General features: G+C 51.6%; 3 protein-coding genes, 1 long non-coding RNA gene, 4 other non-coding genes and 1 pseudogene across 66 annotated transcripts; 7 read left to right on the top strand and 2 right to left on the bottom strand.

Moving 5' to 3' along the window:
* The first annotated feature begins 1 nt into the window (after nt 1).
* On the top strand, nt 2-5934 carry C1h19orf48 (similar to human chromosome 19 open reading frame 48). 34 transcript variants are annotated; one of them, XM_087555358.1, is made up of 8 exons: nt 2-69; nt 486-664; nt 1455-1498; nt 2561-2626; nt 3117-3174; nt 3615-3654; nt 3921-3952; nt 4244-5934. In XM_087555358.1, the coding sequence occupies exon 8, from the start codon at nt 4304-4306 to the stop codon at nt 5156-5158; it is 855 nt and encodes a 284-aa protein (XP_087411484.1). In that variant the 5' UTR covers nt 2-69; nt 486-664; nt 1455-1498; nt 2561-2626; nt 3117-3174; nt 3615-3654; nt 3921-3952; nt 4244-4303; the 3' UTR covers nt 5159-5934. The 34 variants fall into 34 exon arrangements, with proteins under 34 accessions (XP_087411484.1, XP_087411622.1, XP_087411509.1 ...); XM_087555496.1 differs by having other exon boundaries at nt 4642-5934; XM_087555383.1 differs by having other exon boundaries at nt 499-664.
* On the top strand, nt 1291-1381 carry Snord88c (small nucleolar RNA, C/D box 88C). Its single transcript, XR_015655885.1, has one exon. It is a non-coding gene; the product is annotated as a small nucleolar RNA SNORD88 (small nucleolar RNA).
* Snord88a (small nucleolar RNA, C/D box 88A) lies at nt 3443-3532 on the top strand. The gene has a single exon (XR_015655874.1). It is a non-coding gene; the product is annotated as a small nucleolar RNA SNORD88 (small nucleolar RNA).
* Nucleotides 3748-3837, top strand: LOC120100471 (small nucleolar RNA SNORD88). Its single transcript, XR_015655880.1, has one exon. It is a non-coding gene; the product is annotated as a small nucleolar RNA SNORD88 (small nucleolar RNA).
* On the top strand, nt 4081-4171 carry Snord88b (small nucleolar RNA, C/D box 88B). Its single transcript, XR_015655886.1, has one exon. It is a non-coding gene; the product is annotated as a small nucleolar RNA SNORD88 (small nucleolar RNA).
* Acp4 (acid phosphatase 4) lies at nt 4631-22709 on the bottom strand. 25 transcript variants are annotated; one of them, XM_087555581.1, is made up of 14 exons: nt 20895-21029; nt 16968-17105; nt 15187-15390; nt 13096-13251; nt 10565-10669; nt 10400-10486; nt 9499-9645; nt 8833-8931; nt 8661-8756; nt 7908-8040; nt 7742-7824; nt 7245-7372; nt 6978-7156; nt 4631-6067 (listed from the first exon to the last, which is right to left on the bottom strand). In XM_087555581.1, the coding sequence occupies exons 4-14, from the start codon at nt 13159-13161 to the stop codon at nt 5658-5660; spliced, it is 1533 nt and encodes a 510-aa protein (XP_087411707.1). In that variant the 5' UTR covers nt 13162-13251; nt 15187-15390; nt 16968-17105; nt 20895-21029; the 3' UTR covers nt 4631-5657. The 25 variants fall into 25 exon arrangements, 14 of the variants coding, with proteins under 14 accessions (XP_087411707.1, XP_087411703.1, XP_087411693.1 ...); XR_015623779.1 differs by lacking the exon at nt 16968-17105 and adding an exon at nt 6486-6578 and having other exon boundaries at nt 5721-6067; nt 13021-13251; nt 20895-20988; XR_015623772.1 differs by lacking the exons at nt 15187-15390; nt 16968-17105; nt 20895-21029 and adding exons at nt 6486-6899; nt 13523-13605; nt 13707-13747 and having other exon boundaries at nt 5721-6067; nt 13021-13251.
* LOC147996795 (uncharacterized) lies at nt 10702-12579 on the top strand. Its single transcript, XR_015651345.1, has 2 exons — nt 10702-11129; nt 12103-12579. It is a non-coding gene; the product is annotated as an uncharacterized LOC147996795 (long non-coding RNA).
* Smim47 (small integral membrane protein 47) lies at nt 13331-15266 on the top strand. Of its 2 annotated transcripts, XM_087561889.1 has the most exons (4): nt 13331-13906; nt 13984-14043; nt 14162-14347; nt 15029-15266. In XM_087561889.1, the coding sequence occupies exons 1-3, from the start codon at nt 13739-13741 to the stop codon at nt 14171-14173; spliced, it is 240 nt and encodes a 79-aa protein (XP_087418015.1). In that variant the 5' UTR covers nt 13331-13738; the 3' UTR covers nt 14174-14347; nt 15029-15266. The 2 variants fall into 2 exon arrangements, with proteins under 2 accessions (XP_087418015.1, NP_001371781.1); NM_001384852.1 differs by lacking the exon at nt 15029-15266 and having other exon boundaries at nt 13840-13906; nt 14162-14265.
* Nucleotides 17099-19078, bottom strand: LOC102552286 (formyl peptide receptor-related sequence 4-like; annotated as a pseudogene).
* Nucleotides 22710-24683: the final 1974 nt, after the last annotated feature.

The raw sequence follows: 24683 nt of genomic DNA on the forward strand, positions 1-24683 counted from the left end.
TGACAGGCGGCGCGCGCTATAAAGTGGGACACGCGGCTCTGGCGCGCGCCTGTGGCGATTGCGTGTGAGGTGAGGTCTTTACCGGTGAGTTTTCTCGAGGTTGGCTTCGGCGCCTTCCAGTCAGTGGTGCTACTGTGCGCCCTGGGAATCTCGTGTCCCGAGGTATCCATGGCCTGGTCACGGGTGTACCTGTCGCGTGGACAGGCTCAAGGGCGCTGCTTGGGGCCGCGGGCGCTCTCGGGTTGGAACCAGGGTGTTCCCTGAAGGGGCGGATGCGGGTACTTTTGGGACGATGCCTTTCGCCAGGTTTGTGGAGCTTGGGATGCTGGGACGGGCCTTCCTTTGTCTTGCCTTAGCCGGGCTACGCCATTTCTGCTGCTCACGTCGCGGGTCTTGTCCGCCATCTTCCCGTTTTTAGGTGTCAAGGGAGGGGGGTGTGTGACATCGAATTTTTCCTCCCAATGACAGCCCCGTGCTACCTGCAGGTTCTCTCCGTAGGAAATCTCTACCACTGCCCCTCCCCCGTGTGGGATTTTGGCATTTTTGTGCAACCTAGAACACATGAGGGCTGGAGGAGGATGGGGTGTAGGGGCAGATACACGATACGGAGTTACCAAGGCGGATGTGAGTGCACGTGGAGGACTGGATTGCTTCGGAGCAGCAGGTAGGAGTAGACGAGGAGAAAGGAAACCAGGCCTTTGTTCACCTCCAAGAATACTAATACAATGGCTACAGGATACCTAATGGTTTTGTGGTTGGGCCTAATGGTACAAACATGACCTCCCAGCTACTCAAGTAAATTACTTATTTCACCCAAAATAACCACACGTTCGCCTCTAAACCAGTCTTTTCCTGCCTACTAGTCAGTGCTGTTATCATCCCTGATTAGACTTTCCTCCTGGGATCCTACTGTTCTCTTTGTGTTCCTTGCTAAGTCATCTCCCAGACGGCTTTCACAGGGTGGTTCAAATCTGGCTGGATAAGTCACTGGGCCTTGTTTATGTCAGTTACATCTTAGCAGGGTTTTGCTTGTTTGTATTTTGCTCAGTAGAACAACCTCCTTAGTTCTCCCACCAGATTCCTCAGGATTTGTGTCTTTTCGGGCTTTGTTTTTTCAAGGTTACTAGCAGTTACAGCCAAGACAGGAGATCAGGTCCATAGGGAAACTATGGACCTATTGGGCTGGGGAAGTTGGAGCATCTAGTGAATTTTCTGTTTATTAATCGTTTATATTGTGTTAGCTTGACCACCATCCCGAAGGCAAGTAGCCCTGACATTGCAGAAGGCCTGAGGATCCAATGATGTTTAGCACTGGGCTCCAAACATCCTTGAGGACACAGTGCCCCTCCAGGACCTTTGACACCTGGAGGTCTGAGGACCTCTAAATTTGATGTTCTCTGCACCTTTGGGCTGTCTCCACACAAAACCCTCACCAAGTCCTTTCTGTATTACAGGTGTATCTTGAAGCCAAGAAGTCATCCATCATCTTCTTACTGTGGTGAGAACCTTTTTAATCTACCCATGGCTAAAATATGGTACCTTCCTTTTCAGTTACTTTCTATAAGTTAGATTTAATGAGCCAGCAAGTACAGGGTATTATATATTAAATGGAACCAATCAGGTGGTTGATAAAGATCCCAGACCTACTGTTCATAACTCCATACTGGTCAGTTAGCCACCTCAATAAACCTGGGTGGTTAATGGAGCAGACATATCACCTAAATTCAAAGAGAGGGTGGCAGTATTTTCTGCCTTCTAAGGGTAAGGACTGGGTAAGATGCAGAAAAGACCAAATTTTCAAACCCAGTAGAGGGAGCAAAATGTCAGCATTATCGCCTGCCCACTGGATTTGTAGACTGAAGACAATGTGCATTTGAGCATCGCTTAGGTCCTAGTAAATAATTTATAAATAAAAATGATTTTTTTTTTCTTTAAGAACCTTGAATTTGGGGTTGGGGATTTAGCTCAGTGGTAGAGCGCTTGCCTAGAAAGCGCCAAGGCCCTGGGTTCAGTCCCCAGCTCCAAAAAAAAAAAAAAAAAAAAAGAACCTTGAATTTACATAGGTGCCATTATTGAAATAACAGGCTTTATCAGAAGACAGGAATGTGCGTTATCTGAAAAAGAACAAGTTCTCAGCTCTAGGAGAATATCCTTGTTTCTCCGGTGTTGGGAACAGGGAAAACAATGGCTCTGCTATTGACCACACTGGCCTAGGACTGGTAACAAAGTGTCCTGCACAGTGCTGGACACATGGAGCCTCTGCAGACTGGGCAAAGATAGGAACTGAGAAGATCCTGAGAGCTGGAGAGGAAGGCCTGGTGCCTGTCGGCTGTGTCCTCAGAGTGGAACAGGCAGGAGAGAAAATTACCTGTTGCCCACCCCACAACCACTGGTTTTGTGGGTTTTACAAGAACCTAAAATGGGGTGAGTGTTGCTAGGGCTGAATTTTTCATTATTATGTGGTTACATCTTTAGACAGCTCATTTCTGCACAAAATATGGAGGCTTGTGGCTGCTGAATAATTGTGAGCATAAGTAGAATAGTGTACTTTGCTTTTCAGTTACTTTCTATAACTTGGATTTATTGAACCAGCAATTATAGGATTCAAGGCCAGCTTGTACTACATGTACGTACGTACATACATACATGTATATATGTATATGTGTGTGTGTGTGTGTGTGTGTGTGTGTGTGTGTGTGTGTGTGTATATATATATAACAAGACTGTTAGGTGGAGGAGAGGGCGGGATATTTGAGGGAAATGAGTTCACCACATCCCACCAAGGCCTTAGGCAGGTGTCATTTCTTCTGCAAAATGCAAAGTCATTGCTTCCCCAAGTTGCAGGGTGGAACAGTGGTACTCGCCTCAGACTCGGGCAGGTTTCAGAGTTGGTTTAGGGGGAGACAGGCCTGGAAGAAGGGTAGAAGCCATTTAGGGACATATTCACTACATTCTGGGAATTCCCAACAGTCATAGGACTGAGCCATGAGACCAGGACCAGCCTCTGTCTCATTTGCCCCACATTCCCAAGGACAAAGCAGCCTCAGTCTACAGCATGCAGGTCAGCGTGGCAGTTGAGGGATAATTGGTAACTGCCTATAATCCCAATATTCCAGGTGGCTAAGTCGGAAGAATCCTGAGTTCATGTCCAGCCTGGGCTACATAGAAAAATAAGTGAGTAAGATGCGGGGTGTGGTAGAATGTATCAGAAGCTACCTGGGGAGGTAGAGGCATCTTGGGAATGTAACGGCCAACTTTGCCTACATAGACTGTCTCAAGCAAGTAAACAGTGAAGTATTACAGACCTCTAAGGGGCCTGGGTTCTCTGAAACCAAGTCTCAGCCATTGTCTTGACTGGATTTCTGAGCACTGGGCTACACTGTCCCCCTTAAGACTTCAAGTGGCCCCAAGGCCTTAGAAAGAGAGGATATTAATATTACCAGGACCCCTGTGATGTTCAGCACTGGGCTCTGACCATTCTGAGGACATGGTGCCCCCGGGGACCTTTGACACCCTGGGGTCTGAGGGGTCCTGGCTACAAAAGGGAGTGGATGGAGGAGCTGTGTCGTCTTCATGAGTCTCATCAGCCTCTCCCCTCTCCCTCCTGCCAACAGACAAGAGGCGGTTCCTTCAAACAACCAGGCTTCTCTCTGGGTAAGCAGAAGGGCTACTTAAAGTAGGGTAATGGTGTTGATACTTCTAGTACAAACAGCTGTTTAAGACTCTGCTGTCAATGTGTATGCTTGGGGACCCCTGTGATGTTCAGCACTGGGCTCTGATCACCCTGAGGACATGGAGCTACCCAGGACCTTTGACACCTGTGGGTCTGAGGGGTCCTAACTACAAGGAAGAATGAATAGGGGGTGCTGTGGTCTTCCTGTCCCTTGTCAACCTCTGTCCCCTCTCCTTCCTGCCTACAGGTGGTTTCTGCAGACAGTCTACTTCCCTTCAGGTAAGAGCAGGAGGACTATCTGGAGTAGGAGTCTAGTGCTGATCACACTAGAACTTGGTTTACACAAAACAGTGGGTGAAGAAGGCTGGACCAGGTTGCTATGAGGCATCTTGTCATACCGTTCTTGGGAACTCCCATGATGTATAGCACTGGGCTCTGACCACCATGGTGACGTGTTGTGCCTCCAGGACCTTTGACATCCTGGAGTCTGAGGGGTTTCCATTCTAGGGGGATGCTGGGTGGGAGTGTAGCCCTTTATCACCTACCAGCATGTCCTATGTCTTTTTGTAGCCTCTGCAACAGCATTGCTTCTAGCTGTATTGCTATCTTTACCTTGAGACTGTGAGGGCCATGGCGGAGAGAGTGCTGGTGCCCACCCAGATAGGCCGGGGGGACCGCTACTACACATACACGGAGCTGTTGGCTATCTCAAGGCGTTTCAAGCAGAATCCCAATGAGCTGATGGTCACCTGGATCCTGCGGGTGTATGACCAGGGAGGCCCTGCCCTGTCCCTGAATTCCGGGGAGCTGGGGCTACTGGGTGACCTCACCCATGATGCCATCTTTAACTACCGCTGCAAAGCCCTACGGGGGGCTGGCTGCCAGACTCTACTGAGCTGGCTACTGCAGGCCTGGCGTCAGCGCTGGGAATCCTCCCTGCATTTTGAGGCCACTGAGCTACCTTTCAGGCCCTGGACCACTATGGAGGAAGGCATCCAACTGGTTCGTGAGCTGGGCATGATTGAATGGATCTACCTTGACCCAGAAGGGCCTGTGGACCTGGCCCCAGAGGATGTGGCTTTCACTCAAGGCCTGCAGCGGCGCCTGCTCACAGCAGCACCCTCTGAGCTACGGCTTTCACTGGTCAGCCTGCTGGTGCGTGGCATGACAGTATTGGAGGCTGTGATGGAGATCCAGACTATTGCTGATGTGGGCCTGCTCTGGCGCCAGAGCCATCCAGGCCGCACCAAGCTCATGCTGGGGCCCAACCCAACTCGCAAGGACCTCCTAGGCTGGCTGCTCAGCCATGGTGTACCCAGGGAACAAGTAGACAGGCAGCCTACCAAGGTACTCCTGGAACTGTACATCAAAGAGGCCAAGCGCAGTCGTGGTCACCCCAACTATGGGCTAACCGAGGAGCAGCCCCCACCACCCCCTTACTCTGACCAGGCCTGTGGGGAAGAGCAGCCGGTGCGTCATGACTAGTCCTGGACTGACATCAAGAGGACACCTGCACCCCAGGGTTGAAGGTGGGGAAATGAATTGCAAAGAGGCTGCCTGTAACCCAGGTCATTAGGAAGCAGCTTGGCAAGCACCTTCCCCACATTCCCATCCCTACAGCACTTAAGGCCAAACTCAGTGGCCCCAAAGAGGAGTGTGCATGTTCCTAGCCACACAGTCCATGTGGAAAGTGAGCTACAGGTGGCCATTGGCTGTGATTCTAGGGTGTTTATGGCCCTGGACTTAATCCCCTTGAGTTGGAGCTTAACGCAATGCTAAGATGTGTGGCCACTTCAGGGTCCCCACCCCTCTGCCTCCACATGGGCCCCAAAGCACTACATACAGGCCATCTTGAATTTTTTACTTTTTCAATGCAACACTTACATAGATTTTAGGTATAGGCTGCACTTCCATGGACTTATACTGGATGTTTGACACTTGAGGGCCAGTCTCCTATTGTAAAGGCTTAACATTGCAAACTTTTCTAATGCAGCATTTTTACTTTATATTTTATTTTGAGCTTATGTGACACTTTTTTGTGGGGAGGAGAACCCCCTTTTGTAAAGACTTTGCTTTGGGGACCCTGTCCCCATTTTCTTTTAACCATACCCTTCCCTCTTGAAGCACCTTCCAGCTGGGTCTGGTCTCCCTGGCTGCACAGATGGCCTCTGGCCAATGTAGATCTGGATTTAGTGGAGGGGTGAGGTGGGCAGCCCTGGAACTTTTGCCTTCGTGAGTTCCTATTAAATGGCTGGATCATTGCCCTCTGTGGAGTGTGCTGTTTGATTCGGTCCCGGCGTGGGTAGAATCTGGGTGATGAGCTGGGTCCAGGGCAGGTGAGGCACAGGCGCACTTGCCCACCTTTGGCCTGTTTCCAGAGGATACTCCAGCGGTCTGGTGAGGAAAGGTGGGCTGGTAGGGGCCAGTCATAGCCACTGGCTGGCCTCATCCCCTACCTCAGCCTGCATTTGATTCGAGTTTGCTTTGGTTCTTGTGAATCAGACCTTCTGGTTGAGGCTGTCCTAGGATTCCAAGGTATGCCCCTTAGCTTCCTTGGGATCTCAGGTTTTGATGTACCTCCCCCAGATAGGAAACCTCCCAAGACAGGGGTCACCTATTGGCTTTCCCAGTGTTGGCTGGGGGCTCTGGAGAATAATGTGGACACAAGACAATGGGCATGGGGCTCCAGGTGATGGCAATGGCTAGGTGGCTGCTGGTCAGCAGGGGTTAAACCCTCCACTTCAGGGAGGGCTTGAGGTAGTGGAGCTTACAGAAGGTACTGGTTACCTTGGTGCCCTGGGAGAGCCCCTACCTCCATCTGCTCTGCTACCAGTAGGAAGTAATGCCGGGGTAGAGTTGCTTAAGGCAGTTCAGTCCTGTGTGCTCTCAGGCTACAGGTTCCCACCTGCACACAGGCTTATTGTGAGCCCTGACACCTGTATGTACAGCATCTGATTGCAGTGTCCAGGCTAGCATAATGCTTGGGGTCCACCCAGCCATCATCCCCACACGCGCATGAGCATAGTAAGTGACAAGCCAGAGTAGCAGGTGAGCACACGTGTTGGGATCCAGTGTCAGCTCGGGGCACTTTTGTGTCTCTTCCCTCCCCTCCCTCACACAACCCCTCCCAGGGCCCGCAGGCAGCTGGGCCTCCAGGCCAGAAGGCCAAGCCCAAGGCTTAGCACAGCCAGCACAGCCACAGCTCCGGCCAGCAGGGGCACCGTGGCTGCAGGAAGAACATGGGGGTTGTGAATCCCAGGCCTTGGGAACTCCCCTCTCCCACCCCTGCGTAGAGGGCTGTCACCTGGGGGGCTGGCAGGCTCATAAGAACCATGGCAGGGGGCCCCGTGAGCTGGAGGCCGGGCTGGAGCAGTCAGCTGCTGGAAGCGCCCAAGTGGACAGGGAGCTGGGCACCCAGGGACCCTGAGTGGCAGGGGTGGGCGAGAGGTGTCATTGCGGTAGATGAGAGAGACAGTGACATTCCTGGTGGTGGAAAGGACAGTAGCATCACTCGCTCCCCATCCTAAGAAGAGCCCATCCCACCCAATGCCAAGCCATCAGCCATCCTCACTCTCCATCTTCCTCCTCAGGTTCCCTGGAGCTCCCCCGGAATTCAAAGGCCATGCAGGCAGCATAAGGTGGGGTGTTCCCATCGTAGAGGCCCAGAGCCCCCTGGAGGGCCAGCAGGGTGCTGTCATGCTGAAGAGAATGTCCAGGAATAGAGGCTAGATCAGGACCCCAGAGTGTTTCTAGCACCTAGATTGTCTCCAGTTAGAAGTGACCCCCAGACCACTCCCATCTACACCATAGACATTCTATAATGATTGTTCAGGCATGCAAATTGGGACTGGGCAGTTCTATTCAACAGTCAACCCTTGCAGGGGTTGCTAAGGTCTTGCTCCTCTGACCCCTCCCTCATCTTTACTGTGTGTCTAATGATACAATCTAAGGACTGTAGGAGGTAAGGGTGAGCCAAGGCAGTGGACTGAGATTACATAGGCACCATAGTCTGACCACCTCCACCACCTGTCCCTCATGTAGCAATGCCTGCCCTTCCCAAGGACTCACAGCTGAGTACATGACCATCTTGAGGGGCAGCCCCAGGCGCTGAGCCCGAGAGAAGTTGCTGAGGATGGCATCCAGCAGAATCCCTGAGGGACAGGAAGAAAGTGTTTAGATGCCCCCTCCTCACCTGAAAAACAGCTCCCCCAAAACCACAGATCCCACACCTTACCCCCTGTCAGCTGGGCCTTTTCTGCTGCTCGGGGTGGGCCCACATGTGCCCTGATATCCAGAGCGGAAATCTGTGACAGAGTCCTCAAGACATCTGGGGAGGCCCAGGAGGGAAGAGCAAGACCATGGGCGCGCTGGGGGAGGAGAGAGAGGGCCTCAGGAGTGAATCCTCAGTCACCCCCATTTAGGGTGTGTGTGGTGTGTGTACACGTGTGTACGTACACCTAGGTTAGATGTTCTCTGCAGATGTTCCTCAAGCCTGGCCCACCTAGTTTGTGAGAGCCTCATTGGCCTAGAACTCACCAAGTGGGCCAAGTTGGCTGGCCACTGAACCCCAGGATCCTGTCAAGGCCCAGCATTTTTCATGTATGTACTAGTGATCCAAATTCCTCATGCTTGTGTCTTACTAACGGCCAACCCTCCAGACCCTGGCCCTCATTCAAACCCCTCAAAGATCAGCTCACCACAGTATGAGCCAGAGCAAGTACCAGACCAGAGTCCTTACCAAGCCCTTTGGAACCAGAGATGCCTTGGAATCTGACATTCGGTTTTCTAGAAAGATCCAATGAAATGGTACCAGGAAAGGGGATATATATATGTATGCTATGCCACCGTCCTACCAGCCTGTCACTATCCCCAACCATACAGGTGGGGGAACCAGGGCACACAGGGCTAAATCACATGACCTGATAAAACAGCTAGGACAAGTGCAGATTTGAAATGCACAGCTGGGAGAGGTGAGAAGAGGACTCACCTGACAGATCAAGGTATCCAGAACTTTCCATGCTCTGCGGAGTGGCTCTCCAACCAGGGACAGCCCAGTGAAGTTGCCCAGGCGGGTCAAGAAGTCCTGAGTGGAGACAACTGGATGAACCCTACCAATCCTTGCCTGGCACCCAGCCCCACCAGCCCACACCGGCACTCACTGTCCAGCCCTCCAGGGCCTCCTGGTAGTCAGCTGCCTCTGTGGACTCCCGCAACAGCTCATGGTATCGAGGGCAGCTGCGCATGGGGAACCTCAGCAACTGGGGGAAACTGAGGCTCAGGGAAGACAGCAGCAAGTCTGGGGTCTCACAGGTGGCCTTGGGGCCAGGGTCTCTGGCCCTTGCCTCACCCAGTGTCCCCTGTATCCAGCTGTACTGGGCAGGGGTAGCAGCTCCCACTCTGACCAGCTCTGCCAGGGATAACCTTGCAGATCTCAGCTGTTCTGGGCCTCCAGAAATAGATCCACTCAGCTTGGAGCTGCCCCTGTCCCTCTCCAGCTCAATATTGAGCTTTATCTATATCCTTTTTTATGTGTGGTGCTAGTTATAGAACCCAGAACCTTGGACAGGCTAGGCAATCCCTCTACCTCTAAACCACACCCCCAGCTCCTCACTAGGGAATTCTAGGTGGGTAGTTTACTACTGAGCCATACTCCCATCCCCTCACTAGAGGAGTCTAAGCTGGGGGTGTCTACCCCTAAGCTACATCCCTGTCCTCTTGCTAATTTTTTTTTTTCATTTCAAGAAAGTCTCACTAAGTTTCCCTGAATGACAATGATGTTGAACTCAAGACTCTTCTGTCTCTCCCACCAGATCAAGCCCCCTGACCTTGTCCTCAGACACAGGCACTGTGTGCACTGGAATGGGCTTCCAGTCAGCCTCAGGACTTCCAGGGGCAGCCTCGGGGAAGAGCCCAGCCAGGTTGGCCTGTGCACTCTCCAATGTCCGGTCAAAGTCTGTGCTGCGGATGTACACCTGGGGCGGATGAGGGCAGCAGAGCAGGTGGACAGGCCAAGGGTCAGCAGGGTCCCAAATCAAAAGCTTCAGATTTAGTTTGGGGTAGGTAAGGTTAAAGGTCAGGAAGAGGGGGGGGAATCAAAGGACAGCCACTGAGGGTCAAAACTCAGAGTTCATGAGTCTAATTTTCATCTTTGGAAGTTGGGATCAAAGGTCAGAGTTGAATAATGTGTTGGATTGCAGGGGTCTGCTGAGATCAGAATAAGGGGGTTGGGGCTAACAGGTCAAGATGTAGAGGGTGGGAACTGAATAACATAGAGCTAAAATTCAGTACCCAGTCCTCAGAGGAGTCAGGGGCCAAAGGAAGTAAGAAGACAGAAAAGGAAGGTGGGAATGATGGTGGTAGACAGCAAAGGTTGGAGGTTGGAAACAGGGGTGGTGCTCAGTGATGGAGGGCTTGCCAAGCATGTGCGGGTCCAGGTTCTTACTGAGAAACCCCACCCCGAGAAATATCAGGTGGGCAAAGCAAGGATCAAAGACAGAACCAGGTTTGAAGGTCAGAAGGTCAGGCTGGAGTGGTTGGAAATCAAGACAGAGGTTGAGTGAGGTCAGGTGAGTGGTTAAGACTGTGATAGGTCAGAGGACTGTGAGAGAAGGTCAGAGGTCAATGTGGATTCCCTACCGACTTAGAAGCCTACGGGGGTGCAGATAGAGATCAAAGACAAGAGGTGAAGACCAAAGGGGGCTCTGGGTTCAAAGGTCAACAAAGTACCTCTTCGCGCCTGTACTCAGGGCTCAGGAAGGCCTTGTAACGCCTCCTCAGAAATCGGCCCAGTTCCAGCTGCTGGCGGATGCCCTCCTGGGGACAGAGGGGGCCTCAGCAGACCCTCATCTCCTGTCCCCTACCCCTCTTCCTCACCCCCCTCTCCCTCCTCACCTTAGTCAGTTGGCCCAAACCTCGGGGCCACAAGGTGGAGGCAGCTTCCTTGTGTGGATCTGTGGGGTAGGAGGCCAGTGGGGCCCGGTCGCCATGTCGGAACACCTGGGGATGTTGGAGAGGAAGGTCAGGGTTGGCCTGGAAGGTAGAAGGTGGGTCAGGTGGGGTGGGGGGCTTCGCACCAGAGCCACAAATAGCAGGGGCCCCTCCGGCAGGGCCTGGGGTGGCAGCAGCAACAGCAGCAGCAGCAGCAAGGGTCCGACGGTGTGGCCTTGAGACCGGGGCTCAGCCATTTCCACAGAGAGCAGACGCTGAGCTCAGCCTCCGTCTGTGCTGTGGCCTCACCTGCTCATTAGCCTCAGACTCAGCCCCCTGCATACCCTGCAGGCCCCAGCACGCTCCCCAGCACTGAGGAGACCTGGGATTAACACAGTTCATCTTCACAGACCCCCCAGGAGATGTCCATTTGGCTACCAGCACCTATACTGTGCTGACAGGGAAACTGAGACACGACAGGATTACTGACTTGCCTGAGGAAACACCTAGGAAATGGCAAAGCTGAGAGGTAGTTACAGACATCCCCTAACCCCTAGGCTTCCCCATGTTTCCTGCCTTTCCTAAAATGTCAGGATTCTCTGAGGCCTCCTTGGACTTCTTGAAGATTTCACTTTCTTTCCACACCATATATATACACCTGGTTAAAGCCAACAGGGCCCTGTAGCAAAATACCCACACCAGAAGTCAGACAGACCAGGTTCAATGCTCTCACCATTACAAGATGTATCGTGTTAAGCAAGTTGCTGTACCTCTGTGTGCCTTCATCTCACAAAACAGATCAGACGAGCTCAAAGTATATTAAGCACTTAAGATAACCCATTTGCAGAGAGGAGCTGTTAGGAAGTTGTATTGATGACCACATAACAAGTGACCCTAAAATTCAGTGATTTGTGTGTGTGTTCATGTGTGTGCAGGAGTGCACGTGTATTGAAGCCACATGCCGGTGTCTTTTGCAAACACTCCCCACCTTACCTTTTGAGACGGGGTCTCTCACTTAACTTAGAGCTTGCTGATTCAGAATAGACCAAGCTCCAGGAATCCTCCTGTCTTAACCTCAACAAGCTCTAAGACTGCAATTACAAGCTGCCATGCCAAGATCTGTCATATGGGTGTTGGGGAGCTGATCTCGGTCCCCAACTTGCTTGTGGGGCAAACATAACAATGTGCCACCTCCCTAGCCCCAAACTGAGTATCTTAAGACAGTCATTGCTCATGGGCCTTATGGGTCAAGAGTTGGGAGGGCTCAGCTTAGAGGGAATCTAGCTGTTTACTTTTTGAGATTTTTTTTTTTTTTGAAGTGGTGGTTTGAGACAAGATCTCACCATGTAGCCCTAGCTGTCCTAGAACTCACTATGTAGACAGGCTGTCCTCAAACTCACAGATCTCTGCCTCGCAAGGGCTGGGATTAAAGGTGGGCTTCACTACATCCAGCCGTGACTTATTTATTTTTATTTTATGTGTTTTTATGTATGTGCATGAAGTATCCGTGGAGGCCAGAAGAAGGCGTTGGATCCTCTGGAACTGGTGACTTTGAATTCCAGTCCCGAAAGGACAGCAGCGTTGCTGACCCAAGAAATTACTCCATGTCCAGCATGGTGAACCAGTTCATTTACTGGTGTCACTCACAGGATTGTGACTCAAAAGCAGCCGCTGCACCCACACTGGAATGTCCTAGACAGACGGTGCGAGGAGGACAGATGTGTCACTGGGGGTCCTCTGTGCACCTCAAAGGCAGCTCCACTTAAGAATTCTGTCTTGAGTGCTGGAGAGATGGCTCAGAGGTTAAGAGCACTGGCTGCTTTTCCAGAGGTCCTGAGTTCAATTCCCAGCAACCACATGGTGGCTCACAACCATCTAGCCAGATAACCACGAGATCTGGTGCCCTCTTCTCACCGGCAGGCATACATGCAGACAGAATGCTATATGCATAATAAATTAATAAATCTTTTTTAAAAAGAGCCTTCTCTCCAGCAACCATCTACTTCTTCTGTATCAGGTGAATCTGGAAAAATGTCTTGAGTTTTGTGAGACTCTTGAGCTGTCTTCCCACCCTGGGCTGGAGAAACACCTGCACCACAAACAGAAGTTCTCCGTGTGGAGAGGTCAGAGGTCAATGTCAAATGTCTTGTTTGATTGCTTTTCACTTATTCTGATCATTCTCACTCAACCTGGAGTTCACTCATTTGGCCAACAAACCCCGGGATCTTCCAGTCTCTACGTCCTAGTGCCGAGGCACAAGCACCATGCCTGGCTTTTTATAGGCATGCTAGGGAATCAAACTCAGGTCCTCATGCTTAAAAGGTAAGTATACACCCACTGAGCCCTGCCCTAGCTCCTTTCCTGGGGGATATGTTTTCTTTACATTAGAAAAAAATGGCAAAGACATCTTTGTGACTCACTGAAGGTCATTCCACTGACAGCCGTCAGAGCTGGGGTTCAAGCCCACACAGGCATCACCGCAGGAGGCTTCTCACCATGTATGTCCCCTGAGTCTCCAGCCTGAGGACACTGCAAAGAACTGGGCTCCTCCAGTGGTGCATCCCTCTGTGCACAGCCGGTAGCAATTAGTGGGGGATGAAGGCAGTTCCACACACACGTGTATCTCCCCTCTCGGCTGCACCTCTAAGAACCTGAAAGTTATAAGAGGAAAGGTATAGAGAGGAAAGAATTTGGAACCTACAAAGAACACTGGGTGGTCAGAGTCAAAGTGCCTGGCTGTCCCTGTGGTCCAGAGGTCAGAAGCTGCCACTGCCACCATGCTTCACACCAGGGTGCACATTCTGCCATTTTCACAAGCTGGGGACCAAATTCTAGTCTAAGTCCCAACTGTCATTCCCACCCTTGCATCTGGCAGACACAAGCATGCCATTTTGCCTGTGCCATTGGACCCCTTCTTCATACCTCAGTCATTCTCCTGCCTCAAGATACCAGAGGCTATCTGTCCCTTCCCAGCTCACAACTCTCCCCTGGCTCCCCAGCACACTCTAGGGAAGAAAATGGGACCCAGTGTGGAGATCCAGGTCTGTACTCTCCAATCTCATAAGTCCTGATGCTGGATTTAGGTCCCATGGGTGACACTACACACCTACATCCCCTTCCTCCCAATCCCCAGTTCCAATGTCTCTTCTACCCAAAATGCCCTTCCCTGGTCACCATGGTCACCATTCTGGTCTCCCCGACAACCCCCTCCCATTCTTGGAGACTCTTTCCTGTCGGACTCAGAGGTCTGAGGGAGGCAGGTCAAGTGCTGTGTGGCTAGGACCCATGGCTATGAACTTGCAGGAAGTGAGGACAGGTGAAGGGACTGGGGCAGGGGTGGGGATAGGGAGGGGAGGGAGCTGACTCCTGACCTCCTCCCCCAGAATGTGACCTTGGCCATGGCCGTGTTAACCATCCTAGCCTCCATCTACTTCTTCAACAAGGTGAGGGGGAGGTGGGTGTAGGAGGGGTCTGTCTCTCTTGTCTCTCTTCATTTGGCCCTGAAGCTTTTTCTGTACTGAGTTGCCATGTGTCTACATCACACCTCTATCTCTGCTCTAGGCTCAGCAGTAAGAAGGCATGGCTCCCCAGTCCACCAGCTTGGCCCCCGCCTGCTCTGCCATTGCTCTGGCCTCTAAGATCCAATAAATGTTAACAGCACCAGACCAAGGCTTCCTGCTCCCTAAGCTCTGCTCCCTACAACCCTGTTCCTCATAGGTCCACACAACCATGGATCTCAGCAGGAAGGTGAAAAGTAGAGACCTGGCCCCTAGATCTGAGGGAGGAGGCTTGGGACCTGTTGCTCCAAATCTGTGAGAAACTGGGCTCTGGGCCTCTGAGTCTGAGGGAAGAGGCTGGGCCCTGAACATCTGAGTCTGAGAAAGGAGGCTGGGCCCTGAATCTCAAAATCTGTGGGAGGAGGCTGGGCCCTGGACCTCCAAGTCTGTGGGAGGAGGCTGGGCCCTGGATCTCTAAGTCTTTGGGTGGAGAATTGGGCTTGGAGTCCTGTGTCTGAGGGAGAAGTGCTGGAGTCTGAACCTCTGGGTCTGAGGGAGGAGTGCTGGAGCTTGGACCCCTGGGTCTGAAGGAGAAGTGGGTCTTGAAGAATAAGTAGGAACCTTTAGGTCACATGAGTATTTAAGGGGCATTTCAGCTGTGAGTGCCAGGGCACAGAGAAGAATTTCCAGGGTTTGATTCTCCATCTGGCACTAAACAGCTTGCTCAGGATTTCAGGCTTGTCTCTCTGAGCACTCCTTCCCAGCAAAGGTGCAAATCTGTTTAAAGGAAGGCCACGCTAAGGACTGCCAGAGATCAACGGTGTGGGCAGATGTTGTGACTGTATGTGGAGAGTCTAAGTGGATGTAATTCCTTTCCTGGTTATCTTAAGAAATGCTAATATTTCTTCCTTTTTTTTCTCTCTTGTCTTAGCAAACTCCTATTGAACCGTTATCACCTGCCATCAAATCCCTATCTGATAGAAGTGTCCAGAACCCCAAATAGAGGGAATCTGTTAGCAGCGCACTCCATCACCTTCCTGCCTCCTCCAACCTTCCCAAGGGAGTGAGTGCCCTGAGGGACAGACACACCTGCCCAAGAAAGTTCATTTGTATGCTCTGGGTCTTCTGGACAAGGACTAGAAATTTCCAATCACGAACATATTCGCAAATCCTTGTAGTTCAGATCCGTGCAATTTTAGTGGGTCACAAGCAAATTGAGATCAAGCAGAACTAGCGGTCGTGCTCTCGATGAGAGCCAGTAACAGCATCCTTTGTCCTCCAATGCAAGGATTCCTTGTGCGCAAAACCAGAAATAGCCGTAAGGTGGCGATGTCAGACTATTTTCCCAGATTCTAATTGGCAACAGGGATTGACTTTGCAGGAGACTGAGCCTCCTGCTGACCTCTCTCCCAGGTATTTTCCCAAGCCTCCACCCCTTCCTGTAAGTTCTTGGCCTCTCCCTGCACCTCCTTGCCCACAGGGCCCCCACCAGGCTGTATCCTTAGCCCCGTAACTCAAAAAAAAAAAAAAAAAAAAAAAAAAAAAAACCAAAAAACGGTTGAGCAGCCACACCCCAACGGCTTTTCACCTTCCGTGCCCCAACACACTCCAAGAGGCCTGAGGTGCCTTTGCAACCTCAGTTTTGCGAGTCCTCCTTGGAAAACTTCCGGAGCATTCCTTCTTGTCTCACCCCCTCCCTTAACTCCCCAGGTGGGCTTGGCTGTCAGCGGTTTTTCAACCACTGAACCAAGTCAACCTTTGCGTCCTCCACATCCCTCCTTCCCCTAGGGCTTGACCATTTATGAGGTTTCTGAGTCCTCAGGGAGCTATCAACTTGGCATTTTCTCAACCGCAATCCAGTGGAGATGGATGTGTCTCAAGCCGACGCTGTGTAGAGCCACTGAGGGCTTCGTCAATTCCCACCACTGAGCTTGGGGTGGGGCGCAGCATCGATTCTGCTCTGAATGTTCCCCAGGGTACTATGAATGGGCAGCTGGGGTTCTGAGGCCGCTCCTTACCGGGAGGAAGCTGAGCGCTTCCAAGGGGTAACTCTGCTGCCTGGGAAATCTTTCAGAGACCTCCACTCAGACAGAGATGGGACTTTTTTTTAAATTATCACTATGCTTTTTTTTTAGCAAATATTTATTATGTGCCAGGATTATATTATGTGCTTTAAAGATTATAGTTTAGTTAATCGACTTATTTCTCAGTCAGGTTAGCTGGAACTCACTATATAAGACCGTACTGGCTTCAAATCTGCCTGTCCCTGCTAGAGTAAAGGGGTGAACCACCACCCCTTGATTTTATTTTACTTTTAAATTGCATGTATGTGGGGTGCGTGTGTGTGTGTGTGTGTGTGTGTGTGTGTGTGTGTGTGTGTGTGTGTGTGTGTGAATTAAGAAACAATTTTAGGGCTGGAGAGATGGCCCGGTGGTTGGAATCTTCTGTTTCAGGGGATCGGGTACCCCAATGGGCACTGCACACCTATGGTGCACAGACATACATGCAGGCAAAACACTCAGACACAGAAAAAAAATTCAGTAAATAAATCTAAAAATAAAATTTGGGGGGGGGGATGAGGATGTGACTCAGGAGTCAAAAGTGCGTACTGGGTAAACTGAGGACCTGGGTCTGACATTCCAAAACCCAAGGGAAGCTAGGATCAGAAGCATGGAGCTGTGATCTTAGCACCTCCATGCCAAGATGGAAGGCACACACAGGAGAGCCCTTGGACATTCAAAGGGCGGCTACCCTGCTATACACAGTGGCAAACCAAGCAAAGACACCCCAGCTCCTATTCCATTGCTACGACAAGACACCATGACTGAAGCATCTCATAAAATGAAGTGTTTAATTGGAGGCTTGCTTACAGTTTCATCCGTCGTTGGTCCATGTTCCTCACTGTGGGGAGTGAGGCGGCACATAAGCAGACATGATGCTGGGAAAATAGCCGAGAGCTTCCACCTGATGCTCAAGACAGGTGGGGTTCACCTTTGGTGTTGAGGTGCCTGGGAGGAGTACACATTTTAGAATTCCCCAGCGAGGGGCTAGGGTGTGGCTCAGTGCTAAGACTCCACCCTTTTATGCACAAAACCTTGGGTTCTATGCCCAAAGGGGAGGTGTAATTAGAAGGCACTTAGGAATTTCAAAATACCAGAAGAAGAAAGATAGTTGACACCTAGCCAAAAAGCAGTCCCCCAGAGATTCAAAGTTGGCAGGTCTCTCTGTGAACCACCTACTGGAGCAAGCATCCAGGCTTGTGAATAATGCCTGGGACTGTCCCAGCATCAAGCCTCAGGAACTGCTCAGTCCTGGGCCAACAGGGTGGCTGGTAACCAGGATTCCGCACCCCTATTCATCTCCAGGCCAAGGCGGCTAGCTCCCCCCACACCTGTGCTGTCATCTCCTGGTCTACCCTCCTGCCCCTCTTTCCCTGTTCTTCAGTTCTATTTACATACCTCATTGGAGCCTCCTGTTTTCTGTCTCTACCCCCGTAATCCTGCTGTCTGTCACCCCTTGCTCCCTGTCAGGACCTCTGTCTGTCACATTCTGTATGACTCCAAGCCCATGGGACCAGATGCTCTTTCTGTGTGCTCTATACACCCCTGCCTCCTTTCTAAACCCCTCCCTCCTTCCCCATCTCACTTCCCATCACCTATGCCTTCATTTCAGCCCACCCCATTTTCAGAAGACAGAAGCCCCACACCCCAGATTGTGCCCTGCTCTCTCAGGTTGCAGCTGAGCTCTCTCAGTCTCCATCCCCAGTACCTGGGGTTCCTCTTCCTCCTCCTCTCCTTCCCTTCCAAGGAACCACAAGGCACGGCCTAGCCTTCTTCGGATTTCCTTGTCCCCACACACATACAGCAGTGGATTGAAGAAGCTAGTTGATCCCAGCAGAGTGAGCCCCAGTGGTCTCCGCAACACCCACACATCCCCCAGCTGCAGTTTGAACCCCCACTTGCCCAGGAACCTCAGCAACAGCAGAAGGTGGAAGGGAAACAAACAGATGAACAGCACGGCTGCAGTGGCCCCTGGCAGGCCCAGCAGTAGAGGCCTCCCTGAGACCCTGGCCAGCTGCAACTGCTTCCGCATGAGGCTATGGAAGACTCTCAGTACCCCCAGCGGCACACCAAACCCAAATACTAACTGATCCAGCATGGGGTTCCAAGCCCAGGAGTTCTGGTCATGCCTGGGGGATTCCAGAGTCATTGTCCCATTGAAGGGGTTTCTCTGGCCAGTTCGGTCCCTTGAAGTTCCCAGGGCTTTCCCAGCAAGGCCCAGCAGAAGGATCCAGAACCCACCAGCCCAGACAACTACTTGACGAACTATACGATGATCCAGTGCCCAGGATGGTTGGAGCAAGGAGATACAGCAGTCTGCGGCCACATGAGTCAGCAGCCGGCCACTGGCACAGAAGGTCAAGAAGGCCAGACCTGGGTCCAGGTGGCAGAAGGCGAGACCCAGGGACCAGCAGGTGTGAGTCCAGGTGAGGCTGAGCAGGAGGAGCCCCAGGAATACGATGTCAGCTATGAGTTGGTGGCCAAACAGGCCGCAGACAGTGGGGCAGGAAAGAGGGATCAGGGCCAGCAGGCTGTAGCTGGTCATGTGCAGGAGGTAAGAGACAACTGTCATCAGAGAGTATAGGAGAAAGAGAACCGCCCAGGGCAGGTACTGACTCCCCAGCAATGCTGGCTGCTGCATCTCCACAGGGTCCTCCATGGGCTGCGCAGAGATGGGTAGACCAACAAAGCCTCCATATTAGAGCACACACATACCCCTACTCCATGGTCCTCTGAGAGCTGCACCTCAGGAATGGTCCCAGAGCCCCCAGATCTCTGGTGTTCACCTCTCTCCCTCTGCTCCTGTGACCTCCCACCAGTCTCTCATCTTGACAAATCATGCCTCTATCCCCCTGACCCAGCTCAGCCCTCATTCTCTCCAGTGACTCCTTAGTCGGTCCCAATATACTCCAGGGCTGACGTCCCCCTCTCACCTCCTCCCCTGCCCTATACCTTCTATGGTTCCCCAACCCCTGAGTCTAGGAAGGAAAAATTCCACCTGGACCTGGCCTCCTCGGCTACCCCTCCCTAACCTCTCTTGTCAGACCCTTACCCTCCCGGTCTTCCTCTTCATCCCCACCACCTCCCTCCATTCTGGAGAACATAGACTCTTCAAGTCCAAGGCCCAGCCAGTCTGGATGAAAAGCCCCACCAAGGCCAGGAGGGACTGGACCTGGACCCTGTTCCATCCCTCAGTCCTCTGACTCTTGGTTGTCAGCTCAGGATTTAGATTCAAGTCCTCCCACCACCTCCCGCATCCCCTCAGCAAGTGGTTGTCTGGTCTTCTTCTCTTGAGGGTGTGAAGTCCCCCCCACGCCACACCCCCCACACCCCCCGAGCTGAGGAAGAACTCAGGGCCTTGCACTTGCTAGGCAAGCGCTCTACCACTGAGCTAAATCTCCAACCCCTGGGTGCGAAGTTTTAAAGTGTGGCAAGCTCACACACAGAGGAAGGAGTCAGACCTAGCTAGAAACAAAGCCAGCAAGACTTGAGTCTGGGCCTTAGGTGCCTCTGGGAAGGGAAGGAATGGTTTTTTCATCTGGGTACCCCCAGGTAGGGTCAGAGCCCCTCATGGTCTGTGTGTTGTGATTCTACCCACCTCATCAGCCTCCTGTCCACCACTTCCCTCCTCCTGGAAGTAACTTCCTAGAATAACACACACACACACACACACACACACACACACACACACACAGAGAGAGAGAGAGAGAGAGAGAGAGAGAGAGAGAGAGAGAGAGAGATCCCCGATATTTCATCGTTCTGGTGTATCTGGCTTTATCCCATTACTGTAGATACCATACTTCTATTCACCCTTCAAAACCTCACTGGTGCTGCCTTCTTGAGAGGCTCTTTCCTGGCTATCGCTTACTCCATCAGGCTGGGAGAGTATCACATCCTTGAAAGCAGGGTTCTAAGAGTGAGTTCTAGTCATACATACCATGGGTAAGTGACTATGTATTATTTTGTGCAGAACCATATTATTTTAAAGGTCTATCCTTTATGCATATGTATGTTATATGTGTGTTTAGCCTATACATATGTCTATGCCTATGTGTGTGCAACGCCTGTGGGAGCCAGAAAAATGTGGCCGATCCCCTGGAACTAGAGTTACAGAAGGTTGCAAGCCACCGTGGGGCTTGGAACTGAACTTGAGTCCTCTGAAGGCCCAGGTCTTAACTTCTGACCCATCTCTCCAGCCTCACATGGACCACATGGGGCCTCGTCTCAAAACTAAAACTGAAATGAAAAACTCAGATGAATCACTGAATGGGTGAACTTCTCCCTCTGCCCTGAGAACTCCTCACACAGTTCCCGATTTGTGCTCCTTCCTGAAAAGCGCTCTGTGTGTGTGTGTGTGTGTGTGTGTGTGTGTGTGTGTGTGTGTGTGTGTGTCTTTCTGTCTGTCTGTCTGTACATCTAATCACCTGGCACTGGAGTCAAAGGTGGTGGAGAGCTGCCTTACTGGGTGCTGGGAACTGAACTCAGTCTCTCTGCTGGAGCAGCAAGTGTGGTTAACCATGCAGCCGTCTCTTTTCTCCAGCTCCACCCCTCCCTTCCTGACCCTCCCCACATGCTAGAAAGCTGTGCCCATTTCATGTCCAAATAGCCTGAATTCTCCCATGATCGATTCACATCTGGTTCCCCATTTTCTCTGTCTTAGGGTTTCTACTGCTGTGGAGAGACACCATGAGCCCTTGGTCTCTTATAAAGGACAACATTTCACTGGGGCTGGCTCACAAGTTCTGAGGTTCAGTCCATTGTCGTCGTGGCAGGCGTGGCACTGGAGACGGAGCTGAGAGTTCTGCATCTTCGTCTGAAGGCAAACGGGAACAGACTTTCTTCCAGGCAGCTTGGAGGAGGGTCTCAAAGCCCAACCCCACAGTGACACACTTCCTCCAACAAGGCCACACCTCCTAATAGTGCCCCTCCCTGGGCCAAGCACATTTAAACCACCTCAGTCCCTCAGGCCAGGCCAGCAGGTGGCTTCAGCACAGGCTTGTGTGGAGGAATTTAAACTCTGGACTCTAAAGAATCTGCTGCCCAGAACTGAGGAAGATTAAAACTGGGGATCTTCACCAAAGACAGTCAGGACCCCAGGGTGGAGAGAGCACTGGATAGGGAATCTCTGTAGCATACTGACTCACACACACACACACACACACACACACACACACACACACACACACCTGTCTGTGTTCTGGCCCAATGTACATGTCTCAGAAACCCTTTATACAAGTCTGGCCAACTCAAGCCTTCCATGTTTCTCATTAAATACCCTCTCTTCTGAGGTGGCCTCCCTCTCAGCCCTTCACCGAATCCCCTTCTGGCATTAAAAAAAAAAAATAGGGGTTGGGGATAAAAAAAAAAAAAACCTTATTTTGTGTACATATATGTTAGTATGTATATGTATGTGTATGTGTGTGCATGCAGAGGTTAGACAACTTTCAGTAGTCAGGTCTCTCCTCCTCCTATGTTTGTCCCTGGGTTCAAACTCAGGCTGTCAGGGTTGGCTATAAGCACCTTTACCCCCCAAGCCATGTCCGGGCTTCCTGACCTTTATGATCACATTTGCCTGACGCATCGCCCATACCCTTGAACCACTTTAACACACACAGTAGGAGGAGGGGTATTAAGTCAACAGGATCTAGAATCACCTGGGAGATGGGCTCATGCATACTTGTGGGAGACTGGCTTGATTCTGTTGAGGTGGGAAGAGCCATCTTAACTACAGGCAGTCATGCAGACTGTGGGCAGCCATCTTGTCTACAGGCAGCCAGACAGACAATGAGTAGCCATCTTAACTATGGGCAGCAAGCCATCTTAACTTGGGGGAACCTCAGGATGTGTACACCCTGATTCCTGAGGCTGGATTTCCTGCAGTGCAGAGGGAACCGCGTGCATTAGGTGGGAACTGTGATATCAACAGGGCCTCCTATGGCTAATGGAACCTCAGGTTGTTAGAGCAACCTGACAGCCCCTGGATCCACATGAAGTGGGTCTGTGTACCCCGTGGGGGCCTGGAGGGCAGGCTGTAGTGGGAGGGGCAGTGGCACTGGGGAAGAGGAAGTGGGTAGGAGGTTTACCCAGGTTTTGTCTTAGGGTTGCTGTGGGAAGTGGGGAAGAGAGAAAAAGGAGAAGGGGGTGTGGAATCGAGTCTGCATTCAGCTCCCCATTCTAACCAGCAACCTACAATACTCTCTTCTCTCTGCCCATCTCCTTGTAACAAATATCCTTATGTGTTTTAGATCAGAATTGGCTCCTCGGTGGTCTTCGGGTACCTGCAACTTGGGCATAACACATAGCAACCCCGAACTCTGAGACAAATCCCAGTCTCCCGCCTGACCCTTCATAGAGGCCCCCTTGGTCCTGATCTTTATGCCCACCGTTCGGACCTCCAGGGATGTTGATAGCAACCCGACTTCACACAGGAGGCCATGGAAGGGTGAGGCTGGTTTCTTCCCTTTTCTCCTTTCTCACTCCTTCTCCTTTGCAGTGCTGCACTGGATGTGGACTAGAGAGCTTTGTACACACACACTACCAGCTTTTTGTATTGCTGAGCCACACCCCCGGCCCCTCGCTGGGGGTTTCTGGGCAGCGACCCTCTATCAGTGAGCCACGCCCCCAGCTGGGTTTTGTTTTTAAAACAACGTCACAAAGTTTCCCAGCATGGCCTTGAACACAGACTCCTCCTACCTTTAGGTAGGTGGACCCACAGGCATGCCCTAGCCAGAGGCCCCACTTTCAAAGCCCGCATCACGGCTTCACCCCTGTAGCTGCTGTGCTCCTGACTCAGTCGGACAAGGTCTCCATCACCATTATAAGTGGGTGGGACCAGGAGTCGGCACATCCTCTTTCCAACTCTTTTTCCCCACACAAACGAGAATGAGAACCAGAATTCATGCCTGGTGCTGGAGGACAACTTGCAGCAAGGTCCCTGGGTCTTGATTTTGAATTTTGCCCGGGCAGTGGGTCTGCCAGACTTTCTGAACAGTCACAGGATGAGAAAATGCAGGAGCTCGGGGAGCAGCTATAGGCCCCGCACCTGTTCTCAGGGCGGGTTCCACGCTGGGCGGGGAGATGTCAGGGGGCGAAGAGCTCATGACAGCTATTTCCCAACATGGGTGACAGACTGTCTCCTACTGCTGAGAAGATAGAACCAGGCCAGATTGGGGGCTCTGCCTCCCCTGCTGCCTTTCTGGAGAAGCACACAGGTAGTGATTAAGAGCGAAGCCTCCCTCGGTAAGGAGCTGGCTTCCACGCTGCCTAAGCTCCTGGAGCTTCAGTCCAGAGGGAGGGGGCATGTATATCTATTGTGTGCTAGGTTAGAGCTTGTTGAAAAAGGAAAGACTGAAGAATGACAGTCACAGGCTTCAGAGACCCTCCATCAGCCCCTCCCCCGGAGTATTAACCCCTTCCTAGGATATTATTAGCTACTCCTCTAATAAGGCCCTTGCTCTTAAATACTAGTACCACCTCTAAGATATTGGCCCTTCACCTAATTGTCCACCCATTTACCCGACAGGTGCCTTATGTATTTAATTCAATGTATTAGTCACATCCATGGAGCCCTGACCCCACCCACCATCCCTTCTTTGCTGTGTGACCTTCAGTAAGTGACTTAACTGCTCTGAGCTAAATAGCCTCATCTGTGACAAGACCAAGGAGCTCATCCCAACAGCTTGCATGCATACAGATGTCTGCTTGGGACCTGGGGTTTAAGGAGTATCTGACCAAGGCGTCGAATGTAACTATAATTCTTTTCAACATCTATTTTTAATGATGATTCTTAAACACTTTAACCTCCCTGCTGGTCCACCACCCACCAGAGGCAGTGGCAAAGAAAGAATACAGGGAAGTGGACCTTTTAGAAATGGTTCTTTGGAGCAACTCCCATCTGTCAGGAAGCCAGCAGTTTAGTCTAGGTCAGCAGTGGCAGCTCGATCCACTCACAACATACTTCATGGATAGACCAGAGGTCCAGTTCAGCAAAGTCAGGATAGCAAACATGAATCAGCGGCAGTGACACTATCTAGCAGAGTCAGCCAGGCCTCAGCCTCAGCTCAAGTCAGCAAGATGGACCAGCAGGGATGCCACGAGTTCTCTGCTGTACCTCTCTCAGCAAACCAAAGATCAAGACCAGCGAAGACTTGAGACCAACAAGTGTTGCACAACCAGCTCTCCCAGCAAGCCAGGCTCAGCGTCTGTCACTGTCCATTGGGTTCTATTTATACTCCCTCCAAACATCACGTGTCCTCCATGTGTCTCGGTGCACGAGGTCTGTCTCAGCTCACATCCCTCTGCCAATTGGCCCAAGTCTGCAGAAGCAGCAAGAAGTCACTAACATACACCAGAAGTTTTTGGTGGGGTTCTCTCTACGGTCCCAACAAACAGAGCTCGACTCTGCAATGCAAGGCGGACCCATTCACTTGTGTCATTAACAAAGAATCCTTCGTCACGTGTCCCTTCATGCACTTGCTTTAGCAGAACATCCTCTCTCCTGGGTCTGCTTCAGCAAAACGTTCCTTC

This window comes from Rattus norvegicus, chromosome 1 (assembly GCF_021556685.1).
Source record: "Rattus norvegicus strain SHRSP/BbbUtx chromosome 1, alternate assembly SHRSP_T2T, whole genome shotgun sequence".
Taxonomy (NCBI): domain Eukaryota; kingdom Metazoa; phylum Chordata; class Mammalia; order Rodentia; family Muridae; genus Rattus; species Rattus norvegicus.

What these genes read in the sequence shown, in the direction of transcription:
- C1h19orf48 (XM_087555358.1), top strand. Translation starts at nt 4,304, where the DNA reads ATGGCGGAGAGAGTGCTGGTGCCCACCCAGATAGGCCGGGGGGACCGC.
- Acp4 (XM_087555659.1), bottom strand. Translation starts at nt 10,857, where the DNA reads ATGGCTGAGCCCCGGTCTCAAGGCCACACCGTCGGACCCTTGCTGCTG. An exon ending in CCCTGCTATTTGTGGCTCTG is followed by an intron (nt 10,670 to 10,746) that starts GTGCGAAGCCCC and finishes CAACATCCCCAG; the next exon opens with GTGTTCCGACATGGCGACCG. An exon ending in TGGATACCTTGATCTGTCAG is followed by an intron (nt 8,041 to 8,660) that starts GTGAGTCCTCTT and finishes CTCCTCCCCCAG; the next exon opens with CGCGCCCATGGTCTTGCTCT.
- Smim47 (XM_087561889.1), top strand. Translation starts at nt 13,739, where the DNA reads ATGTCTCTTCTACCCAAAATGCCCTTCCCTGGTCACCATGGTCACCAT. An exon ending in TGGCTATGAACTTGCAGGAA is followed by an intron (nt 13,907 to 13,983) that starts GTGAGGACAGGT and finishes CTCCTCCCCCAG; the next exon opens with AATGTGACCTTGGCCATGGC.